The sequence below is a fragment of the Anolis carolinensis genome, chromosome 4, assembly GCF_035594765.1.
Source record: "Anolis carolinensis isolate JA03-04 chromosome 4, rAnoCar3.1.pri, whole genome shotgun sequence".
Taxonomy (NCBI): Eukaryota; Metazoa; Chordata; class Lepidosauria; order Squamata; family Dactyloidae; genus Anolis; species Anolis carolinensis.
This window is the reverse complement of record NC_085844.1, coordinates 61,337,078-61,361,202: the sequence shown is the minus strand read 5'-3', so window position 1 is coordinate 61,361,202 and position 24,125 is coordinate 61,337,078. Positions and strand designations below refer to the sequence as shown.

Here is a 24,125-nt window from a genome sequence, read left to right as displayed (position 1 = left end):
ACTAACAAAGCCAATCAAAATCAAACAAATATCAAATGTTTTCTGGGGGGGGGGGGAAGGGGAGGGGGCTCCATGTTGTTGTTGTTGTTTGCCACATGCCCAAAATACATTTCAAAAGCCAGGCAAGATCTTTTGACAAGTGAAGCAAAATTTGACACAAATTTGCTTCTCTCCGCTAACAAATAGGAAAACTATAATGAAAATAGATTTTAATACCTAAAGATTTACCACCTTTTACGACTTCCAAATTCTGCTGCCTAAAGGAAGTTGTCTTACTGTGCTTAATGTTAGTGGTAGCTATGACTTCTAGGCTTCAGGAAAACAGCAGCAGCAGTTGCTCAACCAACACTTGAGTATCAATGGGAGTAGTTCTATTTTTTATTAGGCAGGGGCAGGACTATTTGTAAGTTCTCCTTAAAGCACTAAATAATAAAAACACTTTGACGCAGGGCAGAAATAGGTAGCTGTTATATTGGTCTCCCCCCTCATCTGGCCATGCTCTTGTGGTGTCCCCCAAACACAATTATTTTTTAAAAAAAACTTTAAAAAGCTCCCTAAACTCCCAGGGTCCATGTGAGGCATTCTCACTATTTCAGAGCCTCCCTGGCCTTTTTAGGCCCTTTATTGGACCTTTTCCAACAGGAACTAATCTGAAAGGTAACTTCTGGTTTATTTCATGATTGAAAAAGAACATCTACTGGGTTTAAAGCATCCCAGGGAGGGTCCTGACAAAATTGCCTTACTACTCAATAGGTTACATGGAGTACATTTCAAATCACCCCCATACTTTTTAAACAGTTCCCTAGAGTGGTGCTGGGGTGTTGATAGCTGATAATGTCCCTAATTCACCCACCAAAGTGTGGCATCAATCAATGGGCAGCAACCAAATTAACTCCTCCCAGTCCAAAGAGAAGCTTCCCACAACCCTTTATTACTATCGGGATTATGCTTAGAGAAAAGGACTGTTTTTATGGAAGACTGTTTAAAATGTCTTCATTCTTTTTCTGAAGTCTGCTTTCCTGGCATATGTGTATGTATGTGTGACAGCTTTAATTACTATTGCTCTAAAATGTCAGAGATACTCTACAATCTCTAGAGAGTGTAAAACATGTTTAAGTATCCATCTAGTGAAACCCTATTAATGCTGTTAAAACTTCCATAGCTGCATTTAACGTGTGTGTGTGCGTGTGTGTGTTCATATGAAGAGTGAGAAGAATCCTTTAGGAAATGTTCCTTCATTCAGAAATGAAGGGAGTGACTGTGGTAATGGCTGCTGTACTATCTATGCCAACAGGCAAGTGTTTCCCTCCTGTTAATTGCTATAAAAATTAGAAGGAAAAGAAACTAAAATATGGCTGTAATGCTTATTATGCTGATTAGCTGCCTTAGTGCTATAATGCATCTCCTGTTTTATTTAGGCATTAGTACTCAAGCTTTAGATAAGAGATGTGCTGGCAGTTTTCATTTGTTAAAATGCCTTTACCACCGACCAGCCCTCTCAATAAAGCTTTTGGGCCTTAACAGTTATATATGTCAGATCTTAATGTGTTTTGAGAGTTTAAAGATTTGGGACTAAATCCAATTGTTAGCCTGAACCGCAGCAGACCCATTAAATCAATGGGACTTATGTAAGTGTTGACTTCACAAGTCTTATTCATTCCGTGGTTCTGCGGATAACAATTAGATTTTGCTCACGAGGGATTTTTTGGGGCGTGTGGGGAGGCTTTGGTCATTTTTCAGACGTAGATTTGAAAGATTTGATCTCCTTTATGTTGAGTCTGCAGCTTGTGGAACAGTAACATTCCTCCGTAATTATTAACCTCAGGAGAAGAGCTTACATCCATCAGTGCGGCATTGATATAGTTACTGCTCTCCCCATCTATTGTGATGAGGAAAGGCAGGCATCTGTCTGGTGGAAGGACATCCATGCAGCGGTTCTTCTCATGATTCCGAGGTAAAAGTGCTATGCTGCAGTCCTCCACACGTAACGTGGGAGTCACCATATTCAGGGTCTAGAAGATTAGAATAAAATCAAAGTTAAAATGATGGAGGGGGGAGAATTGCAGTTAGGAGGGTAGCTGCGATCAATACATTTCTAACAAGCCAGATACTTTGAACTCTAGAGAGAGACAGAAAGAGATGCAAGAAGGGAGGGAAAGAGATAATACGGAGAGGGCTGGCTCTGAGGTGTCTTGAGAAAGATTTCTTAAGACACTTTGCAGTCAATCAGTGGGCATTTAATTTAGGGTACAAAGCTCCACCTAGCCAGTGGGTGACCAAAATAGCCACTTGCATAAGGCGTTATTAGGTAACTCCCTATGCAACATCGGAAAAAAGTAAAATAGGGAGTCTAATGGCATTTTGACCAGTCTCTTCAACACAAGTCTTCAAGTAGAGTCTGGACAATTACTTTTTTCAAAAGGGATTCATGATATAAATCACTAAAAAAGCCTTAAAAAGCAACTTGTTACTGTTAACATACACTTGCACACAAACACACAACATACCAAAAAAATTAATACACTACCTTTTATATGAAAAATAGCCATTCCTCTTAAAAGGAATGTTATGTGTTTCTTAACCCCAAACAAAGCATTGCAGGCCATTTTTTAAAAAAGAAAACATCACAGGCTTCAAAGAATAATGGAAAGATTCAGATTGCCTATTAGACACACACACACACACACACATAATAAAGCTCACTGGTGGCAAAGAGCCAGTTTGACTGTTTAAAAACATTTTTTCGTCCATTACTTACTCTAAATTCTTCTTTGATTTGGCTTGAATTGGTCTGAGGATCCAGTTTATTCATTTCATAATATACAGACCTAACTTGAGAAGCTGGAACAGAGGTATCTCCGCACAGACAGGCTTCAAGTATTGCGTCATGTATGAATACATACTGTTCCTGAAGAAGCAAAGAAATACTAGCTCAACAGGAGTGTGTTAATAGAATTGGGAAAATGACAGCCCTTCAGTGAAATATCCTATGATTTTGTTTAAGAGTTCTAAATGCTACCTTCACCATTTGGCATGCCTTTGGAAACCTATTCATTATCATGGCACTGTACTTCAGTATAGTGCTGCTTTTGTAATCAGACATTGCAGTTGCTATAACTTTACAATTTTTTTCCTTGTCTTTTGCCACGAACTGTCATTGTTACATAAATCATACCCAGTTCTATTTTTTCTATATCTCACCCACAGCCCATTTCTGTACATCCAATTAGAGCAGCTGCACCAAATAGTGTAAGTCCTCTTGATTTCAAATGGATCCCTGCTACATGGGCCAATATTGGATTTTGCCTTTTCTGCAGCTTTTGTGTTTAAGAGGAACAGCTATGCTTTCAGCATGCACATTGGGAAATGCGGGTGAGGTCTTAAGTGACTGAATACCTCTCCGCACACAGAAATCTGGTATATCAAGGAGGAAATGCGGCCAGAAAACCTTCTATAATGTCATATTTTCCATGTGGGAAAAAGGTTCTGCATGTCTGAGTCTGCATTTGCAATGAAAAGTAGCAGAGATGTAGACTCACAACCCATCAGATGCAGGTTCATGCCAAACCTGTAGAACAGTGGTTCTCAACCTTTGAGTCCCCAGGTGTTCTGTCCTCCAATTCCCAGAAATCCCAGCCAGTTTACCAGCTATTAGGATTTCTGGGAGTTGAAGGCCAAAACATCTGGAGACCCACAGGTGGAAAACCACTGCTGTAGAACAAAATAAATTTATGCAGAACCCAGACAAGACAGGTGTAAAATATGAAATAGCCAGATAAGTTATTGTTCCAGAAGGAAGAACACTCTCCTTCCTGTCTCAGTTTTCACCTTGTCAATCCAAGTTACACGGAGTCCCCTCGGGGAGATAGGGTGGGATATAAATAAAGTATTATTATTATTATTTGAAACACAACAAGATGACTCCACAGCAGACATTCTTGTATTGTATCACACGTCGGACGCTTCCCAAGTGTCTAGGACTGCGTGATGTATCAGTGAATAATGCGTGCAGATCCCAGTAAGGTGGCCTTCTGCAGCTGGCAGAGGATAATTTTGTCAGCGCTGATTGTGTTTAAGTGCAGGCCAAGGTCTTTAGGCACTGCACCCAGCGTGCTGATCACCAATGGGACCACCTTGACTGGCTTGTGCCAGAGTCTTTGTTTTATTGTATGACACAGGAAATAATAATAATAATAATAATAATAATAATTATTATTATTATTATTATTATTTCCTTAGTACTCTCTATGTCCATTCAACTCCATGTCTTTTGTCATGTTGCTGCCTATGTCTGGGGCATCTGCCTTCTACTGAGTGAACTGTTCTCATCTCCATCTTGAAATCTCTACTTTCAAATGTGCTGCGAGACTCCTATAAATTCAGCTGCACTTTAACTGCTTCTCCTACAGCTATCTCTTAATTCCCTTGCTTCATACTTCCTACCCGTTTGTCAGTCTTTGATCTATCTCTTCTTTTCGATCAATCTAATTAATTAATTAATTAATTAATTAATGACATTTATGTCCTATCTCTTTTTGACTGAACCTCTAGACTCTGCACTTCCCTATAGGGACAAAGCTTATACAACCGAAAATAATTTAAATTCTGCCCTGTGGTAGCAAAAGCATACATTTTTATTACACATAATATGAAACCTTGAACATGAGTAGAAGACTGGAATACCTCAGTTTGCACCATGTTAACTCTTCGAGAACGAAGCTCTCTGACACAGTTGTATATATCTACAACGCCTTCTCTTTCTGCCATGTCTAGCATAATGTCAATGACAATGAAGCATCCTGTTCGGCCAGCCCCAGCACTGTTAAAAGACAAATTTTGAAGCATAGTTGCAGTTGAATCTTAAAACGTATTAAGAGCCCATGCTATGGCTGCCCACACTAAACATCACTGTGTAGATCACAGCTTCTTAAACTGTGAGTGCCAATCCCAAATGAAGTCCCCTGAGCCCAACACTGGGGTCATGAAAAAATTGGCAACAGTAAAGATTTCTGAAACCTGCCTAGAGATTTACACAAATCTGTTGGCAACAAGATGCAATGTTTACAGTGGACTCTGCAGATAATGCTTTAGCTGTTCTCCGCAAAAAGGAAAATCAGCCTGTTTAGCAGGACTCGCAAATGCTGATTTATTTTCAATAAAGGTTTGATCTTTTACCTATTTTATATAACTATATACCTGGGGTCACTAAAAAAGGTCTCAGGTGGAAAGGATTCACAAGTAGAAAAAGTTTAAGAAGCCCTGGTATAGATTTTCATCATGTAAAATATTTTGTGAACTATTTGTAAAGTAAATCTCATAATTTCGTGCTACAGATTATTGTAAACCAGGGGTCCTTAGACATTTTAAGCAGAGGGCCAGTTCACGGTTCCCCAGACCGTTGGGGGGCTGGACTATAGTTTGAAAAAAACATGAACGAATTCATATGCACCCTGAATGTATCTTATTGGTAGTACAAAAAACCATGAAAGAACAATACAATATTTAAAAGGAAGAACAATTTTAACCAACATAAATGTACCAGTATTTCGATGGGAAGTATGGGCCTGCTTTTGGCTGATGAAATAGTTAAGTTATTTAGGGTTGTTGTTATTGTGTGCCTTCAAGTCGTTTCAGACTTAGGGCGACCCTAAGCCTAATAATGTTTAGAGTGGGGGCCATGTAAATAACCTTTGAGGGCCACATTCAACCCACGGGTTTTAGTCTGAGGACCCCTGCTGTAAGCTATAGTGATGTAAACTATGTGGTTCTTCATCAGACCTATATTGCTCAGCAAAAAATTACAGATTATGGGATCTACAGTTCAACATCTAAGGTGCTAGATTTAGAGTGATCAAGAAAATGACATACCATGCACTGTTACCCATCTAGCTCAAGTGTGTTGAATTCAAAGGAATAAATTGTGCCATCTCCTTCTTTCAATTAAAAAAGTCAGCAGCCCTTTCCCATTCCACTCACCTGCAGTGTACAACCAATGGGCCAGCATTAGGTGGACTTTTGGATTTGACTTGGCGAACAAATCCTAAAAGTCCTGTTGCATGGTAAGGCACACCATGATCCGGCCACCCTGTGAAGTGAAACTGTCTGATTTCTCGGATTTCGTGGGCACCTCTCTGTATTTGATGAATAAAAAGCAAGAGGAAAGTAACAGTAACTATTTTAAAATAAAAATGAAACAGATTTGAACTAACACTGTCCTCTCTAAATACAATAACAATCTGAAGTTGCCCCCTTTGTCTTCTGTTTCTTTTGCCATAGAAAAGGAAGAAGGGAATTTATAACTAGGAAAAGTGTCCTTACCATTAGGGGGCAGTGGAATACTAGCCACAAAGATGTTTAAGAAATGGGTTAATTTAAAGATGTGGCAACTGTAAGAATGACATAACTAGAACCCTTCTGAGAAACGATGTCTTTAAACACTCACCTTTTCTACTGCAAATGTTCGGATCACATATTCTGCCAGGAGCTCCGTTTCTATTAGGGTAACTTTAATGTCTTTATATATCTCTGTGTCATCTGGCCAGTATTTACAGCACTTGACCTTTTAAAAATTAAAAAAGTACATATCTTTCAATTTGAAGCATTCCTGAAAACTTCTGCAGCAATGCGTGATATACAACCTAACTGCACATGAAATAGTCATGCTGCCCACACAAGGAAATGAACCATTAGTTTTAAAGAGCATTAACCATTTTCAAATAAGGTTCCTGAGAGTTAAAGGTGTTTTTTTAAAAATCCAGTACAATATGAAAAAAGTGGATGAATCACATTATGTCATTCATTGCTGAGTTAAAATAACCATTCATTTCCTGACTACTCCCTGCCTCAACTTTATGGAGTATCCAGAGAGAAAAACCAAAAAAAGAAAGAAAACATCCTCCAGCCGTTAGAATTTCCATTTCACACTTTCCAGAAAAAGACACACTAAAACAGGTTGCTTCTCATGGAAGACAGAAAACAATGTTTTCGAGAAACTCTAATAAAAATGGAGGGGACATGTATTTGAATAAAACACAGAGAAAGTATAACATTCAGCAAATGCTGTTGTGAGATTTGAATGACAAGATTCTGTTTCTGTGCCTGAAACAGAAACACAGGAAGACTGGATAACCCATTAATCCCCTATTAGGAAACTGGGCAGGCTGGTTTAAGAAGCACATCTTACATTAATACAAAAAAAAAAAAGCCGAAGAAAACTTAGTCCTTCCCTTTTTTAGACCTCCAAACTTGATGATATGATTCCAACATGAAAAATCTATACAGATTTTAATCAAGATGTGTTTTGCAAAACTAGTACTCCATCAAGTAGGACACTTATTGAGTTCAACAGGTCACTCTCTTTCTTCTCCCATTGCCAGTGGGTGAACACGAAATGGCCCTGCAAGAAACAAGGCTGTCCAGTTCAGCCCTCCCTTCACATTTAATACAAATGCTTTGTTTGAGAGACAAAGAGCTGTATGTAATATGCAAATTATACACACACCCACACACCCACAACTGACTTTTCACCTTTCAACTCCTCCCATATTAGTGGTAATGACGGAAAAGTGGTTCAGTTGAGTTTAATGAAATTCCATACAAGGGCTCTCAAAATGTCTGTAAGTGGAATAGTTGCTGTTTTTGGATATGAATGGCTGAAAGAATCCTGTTTGGGTGTGTGTGTGTGTGTGTGTGCGCGCGTATAAAAAACCTCCAGCTACATCTCTGTTCAAAGCTACCTTGGGTGAACTGCAACACTGTCTGCATATTTACTGCATCATGTTCACTATCACCTTCAAATGGCCAAATACATCTGAACACCAGACTCAAGACACTGGAAACATTAATAAGCACCATGAAAACTTCTTTCCCCCCCTCCTTTCTGTCTGGCATTTCATTGCCAATCCCCGAAACTCCCTCCAGAAAAATGTCAAATAACTCTGCAAGGGGAAATAAAAACCAGAAGAAACACATTTGGAAGCTCATTGTTTATCAGTCTTTCTGTTCTGCTTGATAATCCAGACTAACGTCATTGTTCAGATTCACGACTCAAAGCTTTGCAGAGCTTTGTCTCCATTGTTGAGCTGTTATTTGCAACAGCAATTTCTCCCCAGCAGAGAATATCTTTTCCTGTGCATTGTTCAGGAGAAACCGAACTTCCCATTATCCCCCAATGGGGAGAAATCACCAAAGCTGGGTTTGCGACCCCCCATTTCCTTTTGCTTGTTGTTTCGGTTCTCCTGTCGGATGCGTGCCAGGTCCAAGGCACATACGAAAAAGGAAACAGCTGCAGCACAAGGCCTCAATCAAGTTTCTAACTTTAGCACAATTCCTTTTGAGATGGGCACTTGCCATGTTCCACAGTGCTCAGTTTAGCTGGCTAAACAATTTAACTCAATTGCTTGGCTCAAAAAAGAAACATACAACAGTGCAGTCTAGACACTCTGGCTTACTAATATGTTCCTTTTTATAAAGCCATTTCTCTACCCCCTCTGCAGACTTTGGGGTGCACAGATACAAGGCTTTTATGGCTTCATGCTGTGGGATTTGTCAATACATATCACTAGAATATCCAGCATCTGGCTTGCAGAAGATAAGTAAGAGAAAAGCTGGAGGCAACAATAACCCCTTCTTTCTGCAAGGGGATGTCAGCTTGTTTTTAGAAGAACAGTTGCTTGTAACTTATGTGCTACTCTACTTACAGCAGGTTAATTTATTTCTGAAAAACAAAACATCCTAGGTTTATTAACTAGAAAAAACCGTCATTGTGATGGGTGAGGCGTAGGTGAAGCAGGGATTTGTATATTTCAATGATCAAAGAATACCAGTCTGTGCTCTGCATGCAAAAGCGGTCCACAGCTCAACAGTATGTGCAGAAATTGCCTTCTTACATTACAGTTCACAGGATTCTGACCATCATGGTCACTGGCAATGCTGGCTAGAGGCTTCTGGGAGTTTTAGTCCAAACAACTTTCTCAAACTCTGTTAATAAGGACATACGTAATACTCCCTGGAGTGATTTTCCTCTCCCTGATCAGGACCTAATTTACTTTTTAAACTTTAAATGCTGTACATTTTCCACAGAAGTGAATTTAAGTCATCTATATCCATAATAAAAGTGAAAACCCGTATGTATGTGGCATGTATGTGTTCACACAGACACCTCCGGCCTCCACAAACTCCTCAGCACTGGGCAGGGCATTGGGTGGGGTCATGCAAATTCCACACCAAGAGTGACTTTTCCACTGACATCACGGTTACAGCGAGCACCATGAACATGTATCCCAACCCCTGCCAATGTCCTCCCCAAACATTACGGCCCACCACCCAAGAAATGCTTTCATTTGGGGACCATTTCACCCTAGATTTTGCATTTTCCTCCACCACAGGCAGGCATCCCAGGGTTCTCAGTTGGTGTGGAATTTGCATGACCCCACCCACTGCCCTTCCCTTTCAAATCTGGCTGCAGAACAAACACAGCAGAACTGAGCAACAACTAAACTTACTGGAGGAGTTTGGGGATTGACTCCACACGGTGGAAGTTGTAGTTTACCCTGCATCAAGTCAAAGTACTCCTACTGGGGAATGTATAGGAGTTGTAATTCACCTACACCCAGAACGCTAGATATATAAGATTAATTTACAGGTGATATTCTGTGTATGTGTGTGTGTGTGTGTATGTATGTATGTGAGTATATATGAAATATTTTCCATATCACACAACATTTCTAAATTTCCAAGGGTTTTACAAACTTTGCCAGATAGGTTCATGCATCACCAGCTTCCAATTTCAAATGTTGAGCCTACTTGAGTGGGCACAGGTATCATTACAGGAGGTGTAACGGGTGTTCCCAGCAATATCTAAGAGAAGAATGGGCAACCTTACATGGCAGAATTACATATTTTGAGTGCATTTCAGGAAAACTGAGGCCGAATCTACACTGCCATATAATCCTGATTTTCCAAGCAAATAATCCAGATTATCTGCTTTGAACTGGAATATCTGGATAATCTGGATTTTATATGGCAGTGTACATGAGGCCAGAGAGAATACTTGGGCAGAGGAGCTTGCTCCTGAGGGCCATCTGAATTCTGAGGCCAGGAGCACTAGACTGTAAATCTCATGACCCCCAGCTGCTGGGAAAGGCTGCTGCAGTTGATTGAACTAAATGGTTTCAGACAGGCTATGATGGGGGAAAAACTGACAAAAAAGCAAGTATGTCGGTAGATCAGGATCCTAAACCTGATTGTCACTTGCAGATTCAATGTTGCTGGTCATGTTCCTCTTAGAATCATAGAATCGCAGAGTTGGAAGAGACCTCAAGGGCCATTTTCCTGCAAGAAGCACGAAAATCTCATTCAAAGCACCCCCGACAGATGGCCATCCAGTCTCTGCTTAAAAGCCTCCAAAGAAGGAGCCTCCACCACAGTCCAGGGGAGAGAGTTCCACTGCTGAACAGCTCTCACAGTGAGGAAGTTCTTCCTAATGTTCAGGTGGAATTTCCTTTCCTGTAGTTTGAAGCCATTGTTCCGCGTCCTAGTCTCCAGGGCAGCCGAAAACAAGCTTGTTCCCTCCTCCCTATGACTTTCCCTCACATATTTATACATGGCTATCATGTCTCCTCTCAAACATATGTGCTTTTCTGAGAGCCACAGCCATGTATTAAGATGCAAAAATATATATAATACCAGAAGGAGAAGGTCTATGTCACAGAGAAAATGGAGGATTATGGTATCCCTTCTGGAAGGATGCCTTGCATATGCCCATTCTCACTTGCTATACCATACATATAAAGTATTTTCCAATACTATCTTTTCATGAACTTGTAAAGCATAAATGATTTCCAAACCCATATGTAATAAAAGTAAATTGAGAAGTGTCCGTCATATACTTGAAGTTTCTATGTAATTCTATGATTCTACTTGAAGTAGTTAGCAATCAGGAGCAGTACAGCAATTCAAGCCTCTTTAATGCTGAAAGCGATATATATGAACTGGCAGCGAAATTAATCTTGTAGCTGCACAGGGCATTTAAAATTACTTGTGGGTTATCTATAGTAGACTTGACATTGATAGTGCATATGAGGTCACTGGCTGGGCAGTTTTACACATGCTAATTTTAATGCAGAATTACACTTGTACTGATGATGATGGAGCCCATATAGTATTTCTTGGAAGAAGGATTGAATATCCAATAGCACCTCGGTCACACAGAAAACTAGCGAGGAGTTCAGAATGGTTTGTCTAATATGGCTGTAGCAGCAGGTTGCACCAGGCAAGCAGGGCAAATTAATCTTTTTGCCATGCCTATGAGATGCATTAACAGATTACTTGAGTATATCCATTTTCCTGAATGGCACCAATGAACCTTCTAGGCACTTATTTATTGGATCCAGAAGAGACAGCTAGGTACAGAGGTAACAGCAGTAGAAAGTTGGTTCCTGGATTTGAACACATATTTCACATACTTTTCTGTTAAGTGTTTAATATTCCTTTAAGAAGGCATGCTAAAAATGCATTGGAGCGGCTTTTGCTGTTCCCTCAGAGAGATACCTCTAGAGATGATGTACTAGTAAACAATGCAAATGCTTTAAAGGTGTCTGACTTTTCCCCAAAACAATTATAGGGAATAATGGGTGTCCTCATTCTATATTTAAATAGTTAAACAGTTTCTTAAGAAGAGATGGTAACACCATAAATTATTTATTTACAATTGACACCTCATTTATCTCCCTAAAAGTATACTAGGATAAAGGCACGGCCAAACTTTAAGCAAATAACTAATGTGTGCACCACTTTTATTTTCAAATAGACATGCTGCCTTTCTGCCAAAAACAGCACACAAGGAAATGAACACACAACTAATACAACTGACAACATCTTATATCAATTGAAAACACAATTAAAAACAAAGCAGTAAGAAGAAATAAATAACCTCCAACCAGTTAAGTGCATTCTCCCCTCTCAGAAACAAACCAGAAAAATGCCATAGGTCTCTCTGAGCAAAAACAGACTTGTATAACTAGGTCTACAGTACTACACTATACTGTTGACTTCCAGGAAACCTTTGTAGCTCTTTTGTGTTGAGCTCAAGGTTACTCACACAGTGCTATAAAGTAAAGAAAAAGATCATCATGTAACAGAAAGGCATCTGTAGTCAAAAAGTGTAATCTCAGAACTATCTTTAAGTGGCTATGAACAATGACTACATTATAATTGCAGAAATAGCTGAATAGTGCAAAAGAATGCTGTACAAATAATGTATCTGAAACCACCAAATTCAATATTAACTAAACATGTACAGTTGTAATTTTCACACTAGGACATGACAACTGGGCTGTGGCATTTCCAGACCCATTGTATTGAAGGATGGGGCATGCCATATTTCCAAAAGATGTTGGGCCTGACATGATTTTGTTGATAAAGCTCATAAACATGTACATGAGACACAGTGGTTAAATGGCATTCTCTGATTTCCAGTGTCAGTACAACTGATGAGCCATAAAGCTTGCAGAGACTATGTTTACTATGCATGTGCGTGAAATTAGTTCTTACCGTTTCTACTGTTTCTTTCATGTCTTTTGTTTCTTCAGAAGCACGAAACGGGGAGCCTCCTCCTCACACGAAAATCTACTCAACACAAAAGCTTGCTTGCCTCCTTGCCTTGGAAAGAGAGTATATGTGTGGTGGGGCATGCAGCAGGCAGGCAGGCAGACTCGGAACTCGGCTGCAGGCATGCTTCGGGCCTGCCTACATGCCCTGCCACACATGCACTCTTGGAGAGTGTGGCGGGGTGTGGAAGGCAAGCCCGGAGTGCACCTGCAGCTGAGTGCCTCATATTCTAGAGTAGAAACAGCAGGTGCCAGGTAAGAAGAATGCACGCCGGGAAGGGGAGCCAGTGTGTGGAAAGCCCCCCCCCCACCGCATAATGGTCTGATTTTCGGGCCCCAAAACAAAAGAACCAAAAACAACCCTCTCATTTTTGGAAGGATTATAAAAAAATGGATCGGGGCCCCCAACGAAAGCCGGGACTCAGAACGGGACAAGGTTTCCCTGGATGCACATCCTTAATGCTTACTATTATGTTGAGTCACTATGTTGGGTGCTTTTGTAATAAATCATAACTGCCGAAGACTGTCATTAGCAAGGATCTGTTTGGGTGCCTATCTTCAAGAACACTGGTTTTCTGCTAACAAGCATCATTAATGGATATGATGGATAGGTCTTCTAACTGTCGGATACAACCATTCTTGACATTCATTATCAGGATGTCTAGAATTATGTACTAAAGAAAAAACTACCTATGGTGACTCCCATCATGTATACTGGTAGTCTATATAACATGTACTTTAAATAAAAATACTTAAATGGAAAAATGCCGTCTTTCTCTTTCCCTTACGACAATCCAATGTACCTTATTTGAAAAAAGAGAATTAGGGTAGGAACAAAATACCTTGGAAAATGAAAGGGCTGAGAGAGATCATTGATCCATCAGGCTTAGTGCTGTCTACACTGAATGGCATAGTTTTATAGCAGTGTCTTTCCTAGGCCATAGGGAATCATTTGCACCAAAGTAAATATGAGAAATAACCGTTTCATAAAAAGATGTTTCCTTAGCATGCATCCTCTCTCCATGCTTTTTCTAATTTCCTTGGTAATTCTTGGTTTCTACATATGATCCAATTTGCATTTGAGGCTTAAAGACACATTTAGCATCACATGTAGTTTAGCCCTAATACTGGACCTAATTACTTCCTCAATGGATAGTTAGCAATTCATGGGGGAAATCAAAATATTCCTGAGATTTCCAGAAGCTGCCATTATAGATCTGATCCTAATCAACGATGATCTGCTTAATGGGGTGGAAGTGGTGGTGTCATTACGTAGGAATGGGTATGTTCTCCTGGAGTCTGTTATATAGTAGAAAGGGGTTGCTAAGCGCAGACCTTAAGAAAGTTGATGTCAGTAAACTTATGGATATACTGGGTATGATTCCATAGGCTAGATAATGCTACTCTTAGGAGGATTTGTAACTGGTTGACCTGCCAATTTCAAAGAGTGCTCACCAATGGATCTTCTTCATCCTGGAGAAAAGTGACTAGTGGGATGCCAGAGAGTCCACTGCTATTCAACATTTTTATAAATGACTTATGACATAGGGCATGTTTATCAATTTGTAGGTTATATTAAACTAGGAGGGGTAGTTAATACCCCAGAGGACAGGATCAAAATTCAAAATGACCTTAAGAGATTGAAGAGCTGGGATAAAACTAACAAAATGAATTTAAGCAGGGAGAAAAGTAAGGTTTGACACTTAGGGAGAAGAAATGAAATACACAGATATAGGATGTGTGACATCTCGCCTGACAACAGAACATATGAAAGGAATCTGGGAGTCCTAGTAGACCACAAACTGAAAATGAGTCAACAATGTGATGCAGCAACTAAAAAAGCCAATGCAGTTCAATAGTATAGTGTCTAGGCAAGTAACAGTTCAACTCTATTCTGCTTTGGTCAGATGCTCATCTGGGATACTGTGCTCAATTTTGGGTGCCAAAATTCAAGGAGGATATTGAGAAGCTGGAAAATGTCCAGAGAAGAGCAACCAAAATGATAAATGGTTTGGAAACCATGATCTATGAGGAACAATGTGAGGAGCTAGGTAGGTTAAGATGTGACATGATAACCATGATTACACATCTGAAAGGATGATGTAATGAAGATGGAGCAGGCTGGTTTTCTGCTGCTCCAGAGACTTGAACATAGAGCAATGGATTCAAATTCAGGAAAAGAGATTCCACCTAATAATTAGGAAAAACTTCCTGGCGATAAAGCTATTTGACAGGAATGTGCTTCCTTGGAGTGTGGTGGAGTCTCCTCTGGATGTTTTTAATTACCATCTGTTTAGAGTGTTTTGATTGTGTGTTCTTGCATGGTAGGGATGGACTAGATGGCCACTGTGTGTTTCCTTGATTCTAATTTGTGATCTACTCACATGGTAACAACCAGATACTCATTTGTGAAGTGTGATCCACTCTTAGCATTTAAAAAGTTTCACCTCTTTGTATGTGCAGTAATTTCCAGGAAGGTTTTTTTAGATACTTTTAATCAGTTTGATGGGACTTGAAGTATGGATCTTTATAGATTTCAATACATAGAGCATCACTTAGCTGTAGAAAATGTTATATTAAAAGAAGGGAAACTAGTCAGACCTTGGGTTCATGTGACAAAAAGCCATGTTCTCACCTTTTTATGCTGTCTTACTCAGTGAGCCAAGCACTGCTGGTTTGGGGATATCTTCATTAAATGATTACAAAGCAGTCTGTCTAGATTCCTGGAGAATAACAGCCAATTATTCTCCCCAAGGATTCCTTTCCCGTTATGCATGATGGAACAAAGCCAACTTGTTATTTCTAGTTGTATGTTTGAAAATCAGAAATCTGATTTGACTGGTAAGACATATGATCTTATTTACTGATGTTCCAGATTAAAGATGATTTTAAATTAATGAATTTCATTAGACTTCTTCTTTTTAGCAATCTATCACATCTGCTATCACTTTTATTGGGAAACTACAGTTGTTTACATTTTTTTAAAAAAAAGAGGTGATCACTTGGATAAATGACTTTAAGAATAACATGGATTATTCTGATGGTTCTTTACTTTTTCAGAATTAAATTGAGGTTTAAAAGTTTTATTGTTAAATTATTGTACTAGCCTCCATTTTCATTTGACAAAGTGATATGTGCTGAGGCTGGGGTGGAGAGGAGGGAGTCTAGTCTACACATACAGCCCAAGCTTTGTTTAGTCTTTCTTGCAGTGTCCTCTGCTGAGACAGCAAGCCATGGTTCAGTTTCAAAAGGGGAATCCAATCATATTTTTGAGGTCTCATTGTATTTACTGTATATACTCATGTATAAGTTGGTCTCGATAAGTTGAGGGAAGATTTTGTGGGCACAATTATGGGTTTTGATATGACCCATAGATAAGTTGAGAGCCAGTTCTCTTCCAGGCGCAGGCTTTCCTTGCCTCCCAAGGAGAAGCTGCCAGGATTGGCCAAGGCTTCTTGGCAGCTTCTCCTCCGGAGGCAATGCTGATCTCCTCCAGACTACTTGGCTGATCCTGGCAGCTTCTCCTCAGGAAGGGGAAGGGAAAGGGAAGCCGGAATGTTTTGATTCTCTCTTGCGATCTTGCAAAAGAAGCGAGAGCGGGGTTTTGCTTACTCCTCCCTTCTTTTTGCATTCATTCTTCAGCTGGCTGAGCTTCCGCATTGCAATACCGTGGGTCCCACACTCTTCAGGGCGGCAGTGGGAAAGCACTGAGGGTAATAACTTTCAAAACTCACTAATCATTATGAAACATGCTTAATTTTGAAAGAGGACTATGTTTAAAAGTACTATTGCAGTGTGGCTTTCAAATGTATATAATAAATATTTTTTCCTATACCTTGTTAATTTTTAATTCCAAAACGTAATTTACTTTGTGGATAGCCCTCGTATATCTAGGTCTGCAGTCTTGTAGTTTAATTCTATGCAAGTCTAATCAGACATAAACCTAAATTCATCTAGTGAGGCTTACTGCCAGGTAAGTATGCATATGATTGCAGTTTGAGACTACTGCAGGAAACATCTCTAGCTGCACATATATTTCATGGCAGGAATGCATCTCATCACTCTGGCCTACCTATCAGCACAATAGATGCCAGTGCAACAGAGATTGTATTATTGGTTCTTCTGTTATTATACTGGTCTTGATTCAGTGATAATTAAACTTAAATGCTTCTCTTAAGATGATAACATGTGGTTAACAATTGTGTACAATGGTTTCAGACAGTTTTAATCAATTCACTCATTCCCATGATGCTGAAAGACAGAAAAATAGTATGTCTGGAATAAATCCTGTAAACAAGACTGGTCTCAGTGAAAATCAGAAACACTGCAAAGCTTGGAATCACCTGTTTAAGAATGAATGCAGTACTAGTTAGCAGTTAATTTTTATTATTTGTTAACAATATAACACAGTCTAACAACAAACATTTTTTCTTGGTGTCGGTTTTTAGGCCTGTTCCTGGGATTATTTGGACTGCTGATCCAGAAAATTACATTGGACAGGCCACATCAGTTCCAGTTTCTTAGATGTGGTTACCATGATTCTTTATGGGTGAACAGTTAAACATTGGTGTAAGGCATATATTCTGCATCTCTAAAATTGGAGTGGATAGGGGAAAACCGGTGCCATTTTTTGAATAAGCAGATCAAATATACCCAGAAACAAGTTTAACATTTGAGCCATTAAAATGCATGTTGGTCAGTGTAATCGATTATAGTGTAATGTATACATTACTTTCAAATTATTGTTTAAATCTCATTTCCAAGGACAAAAATCTCATTTATGGTAACATTTCTGAAATGATGAGTAAATGTAAATTTGGCTTTTTTAAAAAACCCATTTGTCCTGTCTGTTTTAAAAAAATAAAAACTAATAACAATGTTATTTTAACGTGTTACAGTACTTCCAATCTCATATTGGCCCTCCCTTCTAAATTTAATAATGAGACAAAGCAAAGATGGCACAGGAAGCAAAGAGTAGCCAGTTTTGTATTTACTCGGAGAGAGAAGCCAGCCTGATGCAATTTGGGCCATATAATGTCATGGAGTTTCCTTGTATTTGTGTACAACTGCATATACCGTGTTTCCCCGAAAATAAGACAGTGTCTTATATTAATTTTTGCTCCCAAAGATGCTCTAGGTCTTATTTTCAGGGGATGTCTTATTTTTCCATGAAGAAGAATTCACATTTATTGTTGAACAAAAAGTGAACATTTATTATATACTGTACAGTAGTTGTCATCACAAACCAGCATAACCAGACAAACTGTGAATCCTATCAAGAATTTCTTGTTACTATCATTACTTCCATGTACAACACTCTATGGTAGGTACATTTACCGATCCTGCATGCTTTGGTGTTCTGTTTGTTGGGCATGCTTCCAAACAAAAACTTTGCCAGGCCTTACTTTCGGGGGGAGGCCTTATATTTAGCAATTCAGCAAAACCTCTACTAGGTCTTATTTTCTGGGGATGTCTTATTTTAGGGGAAACAGGGTAGTTATTTTTTCTCATTTTGGGCATTTGCATACAGAGGTAAACTTCACCTCAGGATCCCGATTTTCCTTATATCTAGCCATAGATGTATTGTAAATCCACATGTGGAAAGTTTTTAAAGAATTTAAAATCTTACTACATCACATCATATCACTTTTCAAATCATTTTTCATGACAACTCAGTAATGGCTACTCTAAATGACAACAAAACACCATTTGCATTTTTTGGATTTCATTCACATTCTAATGAGGTCTTCACAATGCTGGCAAAATATGCTTAGAAATCATTACTGTAAATTACTACAGTAAAATACTCCTGGGGGATTTCTGCCAATTTCTGTCACAGGACCCATGGCAGATGGATCAGTATAATAGCAAAAGAATACAAGGAATGTGGTGTGTGAGTTGTTTGTTTCTCCATTTCCTTCTTCTTTTTTATCTTTTCACATAAACAGTGTAAATGTGAGCAACTTGGTAACATGCTATCAGATAAAGAGCTAAATGTCCCTCAGGTAGGTTCATTAAAGCAGGAAAACAATCAGAACACATTTTGCTGCCATTTAAATACCAGGTGCGCGGTGGCCTACAAGTGCCAGGAAAACTGACAAGGGTCCCTTGCTGCAACGCAAGAGAGCTTAAAGGATGCCGAGTTTTTGACAAGGCTGCCTCAGATAATGACAGGTGCTGGCAGATGTATCCAGGCCCCGCTAGAGGCGAATGGAGGGACCGAATCATCTGTAACAGGTGCCTGCGCGAGAGGAAGTCTCCCGGTGGCTTCTCTGCCTGCAATTAAAACCATCCTGATGCAGAGAGCTCCAGGGCAAAAGCTATATCCGAGCACAAATTTAATGACTATCCAGTCCGGGTAAACAAACACACATACGCCCACTTCATGATTAATTCATGAAGGACAAATACAAGGTATGTGGCAAACATGTTAAAGAGGCATTCTTCTCCTCTGGAAAAAAGTCCCTGCAACCCTTCCAACACAGGATTATTTTCCTCCCATTTTGGGCAGGTGGTCTCCAGACAAATCTGTAAATCAAACGGCAAAAGTAGTAGCAGCCGAATGGCACTGAGAGAATCCAAAAGATTGAAAAAAAATCCCACAGAGTCAACAAAAAGTACAACAGGGGCCCTGCAGGAATCTGACCTATTGTCAAAACGTGACACTAAAAACAAAACCCAGAGAAAGCTCAAAAGAACGAGGACCCCTTAACGAAGTCACTAAATGAGGCATAACACAGTCCGACAGGTTGAGGCAGCAATAAACCGCAAGTACAGCTTATACATTAATTAACATTTCAGTGTCGATTGCTTCTCCACTAAAAATAGCAGACTATGGAAAAAATTGGTTTTTTGCCATTTTTTTTACTACAACACTTAGAATTCCACAACCAGCACAGCCACTGGCCAGTAAACTACATGTTCACAGTAAATGTCACATTTACTTCAATTTCCTTTACGCATCTAGCATTGGGATGGTTAGAAAATTTAACCATCTGATGCTATATTGGCTCTGATCCAAATCAGTCCTTCTTCCCATGCTCTAAACTTATATACAAAAAAATTCAGCAAAATGCAATGGGAATAGTAGGCATATTGGAGCTAATTGAGACTGATACCATGCTAAAGGTTAAGAATTTAAGTCTTGCTATCTTCACCTAGAGTTTGGGACCCCTTGTCTTTACTTCCGAGTAAGGAAAGAAATCAGATAGATTTGCATTACATATGTACATTCAATATTAATTTTGGTACATTATGTCACAAAACCATCTATATTGAGAAGCATAATAATAATAATAATAATAATAATAATAATAATAATAATAATAACAACAACAACAACAACAACAACAACAACTTTATTTTTATACCCCGCCCCATCTCCCCGCATGAACTATGCAATGTTTTTTAGTCTGGAGTCAGGCATGTAGCCCGGGGGGGGGGGGGCGCTTCAGGGGCTTCAGCCCCCCCCCCCCAATTCTCATAGTGGTCCGCGATAAAGCCTTACATTTATTATTTAAACTGTTATGTTTATTCATATCATGATCTGATCACCATGCTCAATATATCCCATATGCATGGGGATATTGGGATAACGATACAAAAGGTTTGCTAGGGTAGATCCTCTCTCACCCAGACTCAGCCCTCCCCCAAACCAAAATCCCAGCCCCTCCCAAATCAAAATCCTGGTTACGGGCCTGTCTGGAGTCATAGGTCCCCCCTCCCCCATTCCTATTGGTAGAAAGTTAGCTATTTAAATGATATAAGTACTTGATTATCTTGTGTAGGCCACAGGAGGGAAACAAGATTGAAAAGGGACAAAAGTTAGAAAAATATTGAAAAACACTGCTCTATGGCACAGTTTTGTAACAATTCTGGCGATTACAGGAGTATGGACAGATACCTTAAAGACATTAGGATAATTAGAAAATAATATCAATTTACTGGACTGAGATGACATAATATTTGCAACAATACTTAGTGCCCCAAGACTTTAGCTGTGTATAGTCCTGCAATGCAAAATTAAATGTAGTACAGTTCTAAAATGTGTTAACTCAAGAAATAGACAAAGGTGCTCCCTATATGTATATGTTCCCTATTTTTCAAGTATACAGCACTGCATTTATCAATGCATCTTTTGCCCTGATCCTGGTGTGGTGAGACTGAAATTCCCATCTGCCCTATCCAACACTGTAGGTGGTGAGAGATTATAGGAACTGCAACCCTACAACATCTGAAGGGTCATACATTTCCCATCCTTGCTTTAAAGAAATTGCCTAATGTGTCCAGCCATGGAAAGCTCCAGAGTGACCTTGGGCAAGTCACAATCTCTCAAGATTTTCTGAGAAAATCTTGCTAAGAAAACCTTATGATAGGGTTGCTATAGGGTTGACATAAGTCAAAAATGACTTGAAGGCACACAACAACAATGAAGGTGATGTGGGAAGGAGGTGACTCTGTAAATAACGGATGTTTCATTATTAAGCCGTGAGCTGGATTCATAGTGAAGAAATCAGACAACTATTTTGCTACTGATGCAAAGCCTACAGTGAGTTCATTATTCTACGATTCTCTAAAAAGGTTCTCAGAATCAGCCATCTCTCAGACTACATCCCATTTTATGGAAGACAGTTATCAAATAAATAAAATATATAGGGAAATTTCATATCAATATTCGGGTGAACTTTTTCTTTACTTTGAATGAAACTGGGAAACTTAATTTGTCAATTTGCTGGATCTCAAATGGTTCCAAACTGACCATTTTAGCCAGTCTAATTGCTTCAATCTCTATGCTTTTGCAACAGCACTTAATTATACTCACAAATCGTACCACTTTGTTGTCCAAATGTGGTCCTGTTCCCTGATTTGTGAGCAGGCTCAGGCACTTAGATGTCTAGGCAGGAGGATTTAAATGCACAATAAACTATGAGCAAAACCCTCTTTCTAAACGCAGAATGAAAATTGGATTTACAGTAAAAGAAAACTGTAAATGACACGTTTGCTCATAATATGGAAAAAACATTCAACACACTGTACTCCACACATTTATTTTTCAAGGGAAATTATAAACTATAAGTATTGCCAAGAAATTAAAAACATGCACCACAATTATTTTAGTTGCACCAAATGTATGTTCAGTTTTCCTTTCCATCATCGGCTAATAAGGGCTCTGTCGCTGAAGGTGTTGATAGTACAACTGAGAAAGTCTGAGAAACTGAACATCTGCTTCTATAGGCTAACTTAATATTAAGGAAGGAAAGAGTCTCTACATGTCTCGTTCTCAATCATAACTCCAAGTCCATGAAATGTAGACAAGATGAAACTTTGCATTGATATAGCAAGGGGATCCCAAGGGCATGCACATAGGACATGTTTTAACACAGATTAAAACTATTTGCAGCCTGTAGTTCTATTTTCAGTCACTAGTATATAATAAGCTGCAAATAAGCAAATATCAATTTCCCCAGGCTCTGTGGGACCCAGAAATTCATCAGAGAGAGAAAGAAGAAAAGGAAAGACAACACAATTGAACAAGGTTCTGTGTCTAGTAAGGACAAGAAGAAAAGTGAGCAGCATGAAAGGCTAAAAGAGTGCCACAGCTGATGAAAGGAAAAAAAGGTGACTAGAGGAGAGAAGCAGACTAAGAAAAGAAAAAAAAAAGAATGTACATCATTATAGGGCAGGCATGGGCAAACTAAAAGCCAGTTAGGAATTGTGAGAGTTAATGTCCAAAACACCTGGAGGGCCGAAGTTTGCCCATGCCTGGTATAGGGAAAGGAATTGCATGCCGATGGGTTAAGTCACAGAAAGAATATCTAGCTCTGTGTGACAGAAAAACCACCAGGGTAGCTGTGCAGCTTATGGAGAAGAAAACTATTTAATGTATGGGAGAAAAAGGTGACTAGGAGCTTCCAGCCTGTATTAATCTGTGTACTTTTGCAAGTTAATAACACTGTAAATAATCTGCTTCATTATTTTTGAAATAATAACATACTTTTGTGTTCATCATGATTTCCTTGTGCATACTGCTTCCTCAAAAATTACTATTAGATAACACGTTGTTGTGTGCCTTCAAGTTGCTTCTTATCTATGGCAATCAATCCCAAGAGGGTTTTCTTGGCAACATTTGTTCAGAAAGGGTTTGCCTTCCTCTGAGACTGGAAGAGTGTGTCACTCAGTGGGTTGGGTCCAAATCCTGGTCTGCAAGATTATAGCCCAATCTATAAACCACTGAGCCATGCTTACAGGTATGTACTAGGTCTTTACTACTATTCCTCTATAGCTAATAGCAATTTTAAGAGTGTTGACTTCCATTATAAATAAATAAATAAATAAATAAATCTATATATATAAAAGAGTGATGGAATCCTGGCGACCGACAAAACAACAAAACTAAACACCCCACAACCTCGAAAATTGATAGCAAACCCCTCATCCATGCCTCTAGGTTGATACAACAAAAAGAGAAGAAAAATAAAGTCCTAATTAGAGGGAGAGGAATAATTGTTTTTATCCAATTACTGCCAGTTAGAAGGCTAAGCTCTGCCCACTTGGTCTCCTAGCAACCCACTCAGCCCAGGGGACAGGCAAAGTTAGGCCTCACTTAGGCCTGATCCACATTGCCTATAAAATACAGACACCACCAATCCAAGAGTTTGGAGAGACCCCTAAGGGCCATCCAGCCCAACCCTTTCTACTATGCAGCAGGACACAATCCAAGCACTCCCAACAGATGGCCACTCAGCCTCTCAATACTACTACTACTACTACTACTACTACTAATAATAATAATAATAATAATAATCACAACATCATCATACAATCCTAAGGTTTGGAGTGACCCCTAAGGATCATCCAGCTCAACTTCCTTCTACCATGCAGGAGGACACAATCCAAGCACTCCTGACAGATGGCCATCCACCCTCTACATAATAATGATGATGATGATGATGATGATGATAATAACAATAATAATAGAAGCATAGAATCCAAGAGTTTGGAGAGACCCCTAAGGGCCATCCAGCCCAACCCTTTATACTATGAAGCAGGACACAATCCAAGCATTCACAACACATGGACAAAGTATAAATACTATACAATACTACACAGTAGGGGGACATAGACCCCCCTCTATCCTCACCACTTTCACAGTACACAAACAACTAAATGCATACTAAACATAAAGACAACCATATAACAGACTACCACCACTACCTCAACAATTTCTCACCAACACCACCAGACAACGCCACAGCAACGCGTGGCCGGGCACAGCTAGTAAATAAATAAAGGGACGTTTTCCCCATATGTTAATCTCATCTGATTGTTTTTTACAAAAAGAAAAAGACACTGGGAAATCCAGTCACATATTTTCCATGTTTCATGTAGCTTAGTTTTGGGTGAGAATCTGAATTCAGAGCTCCAGAATCCAAGAGTTATACTCTAACTAACAGAATTATGCTGGCTCTTTTTAGCTTACTTTGTTCTTGGAGTGAATGACTCAAAACTAAGCTGGTA

The 24,125-nt window shown here is 39.3% G+C and overlaps 1 protein-coding gene across 20 annotated transcripts in view; it reads right to left on the bottom strand.

The window, feature by feature from the left end:
• The window catches only part of ptprm (protein tyrosine phosphatase receptor type M), a 541,643-nt gene that overhangs the window by 19,332 nt on the left and 498,186 nt on the right, over window positions 1-24,125 (bottom strand). For 11 of the 20 annotated variants that reach the window (XM_062980499.1, XM_062980500.1, XM_062980503.1 and 8 more), the window contains 5 exons: window positions 6,443-6,559; window positions 5,977-6,131; window positions 4,684-4,819; window positions 2,759-2,908; window positions 1,821-2,012 (listed from right to left, as the gene is read on the bottom strand). In XM_062980499.1, the coding sequence (XP_062836569.1) occupies window positions 1,821-2,012; window positions 2,759-2,908; window positions 4,684-4,819; window positions 5,977-6,131; window positions 6,443-6,559 (750 nt within the window). The remainder of the gene's footprint in view (window positions 1-1,820; window positions 2,013-2,758; window positions 2,909-4,683; window positions 4,820-5,976; window positions 6,132-6,442; window positions 6,560-24,125) is intronic. The other 9 variants (XM_062980501.1, XM_062980515.1, XM_062980505.1 and 6 more) reach the window with 1 other exon arrangement.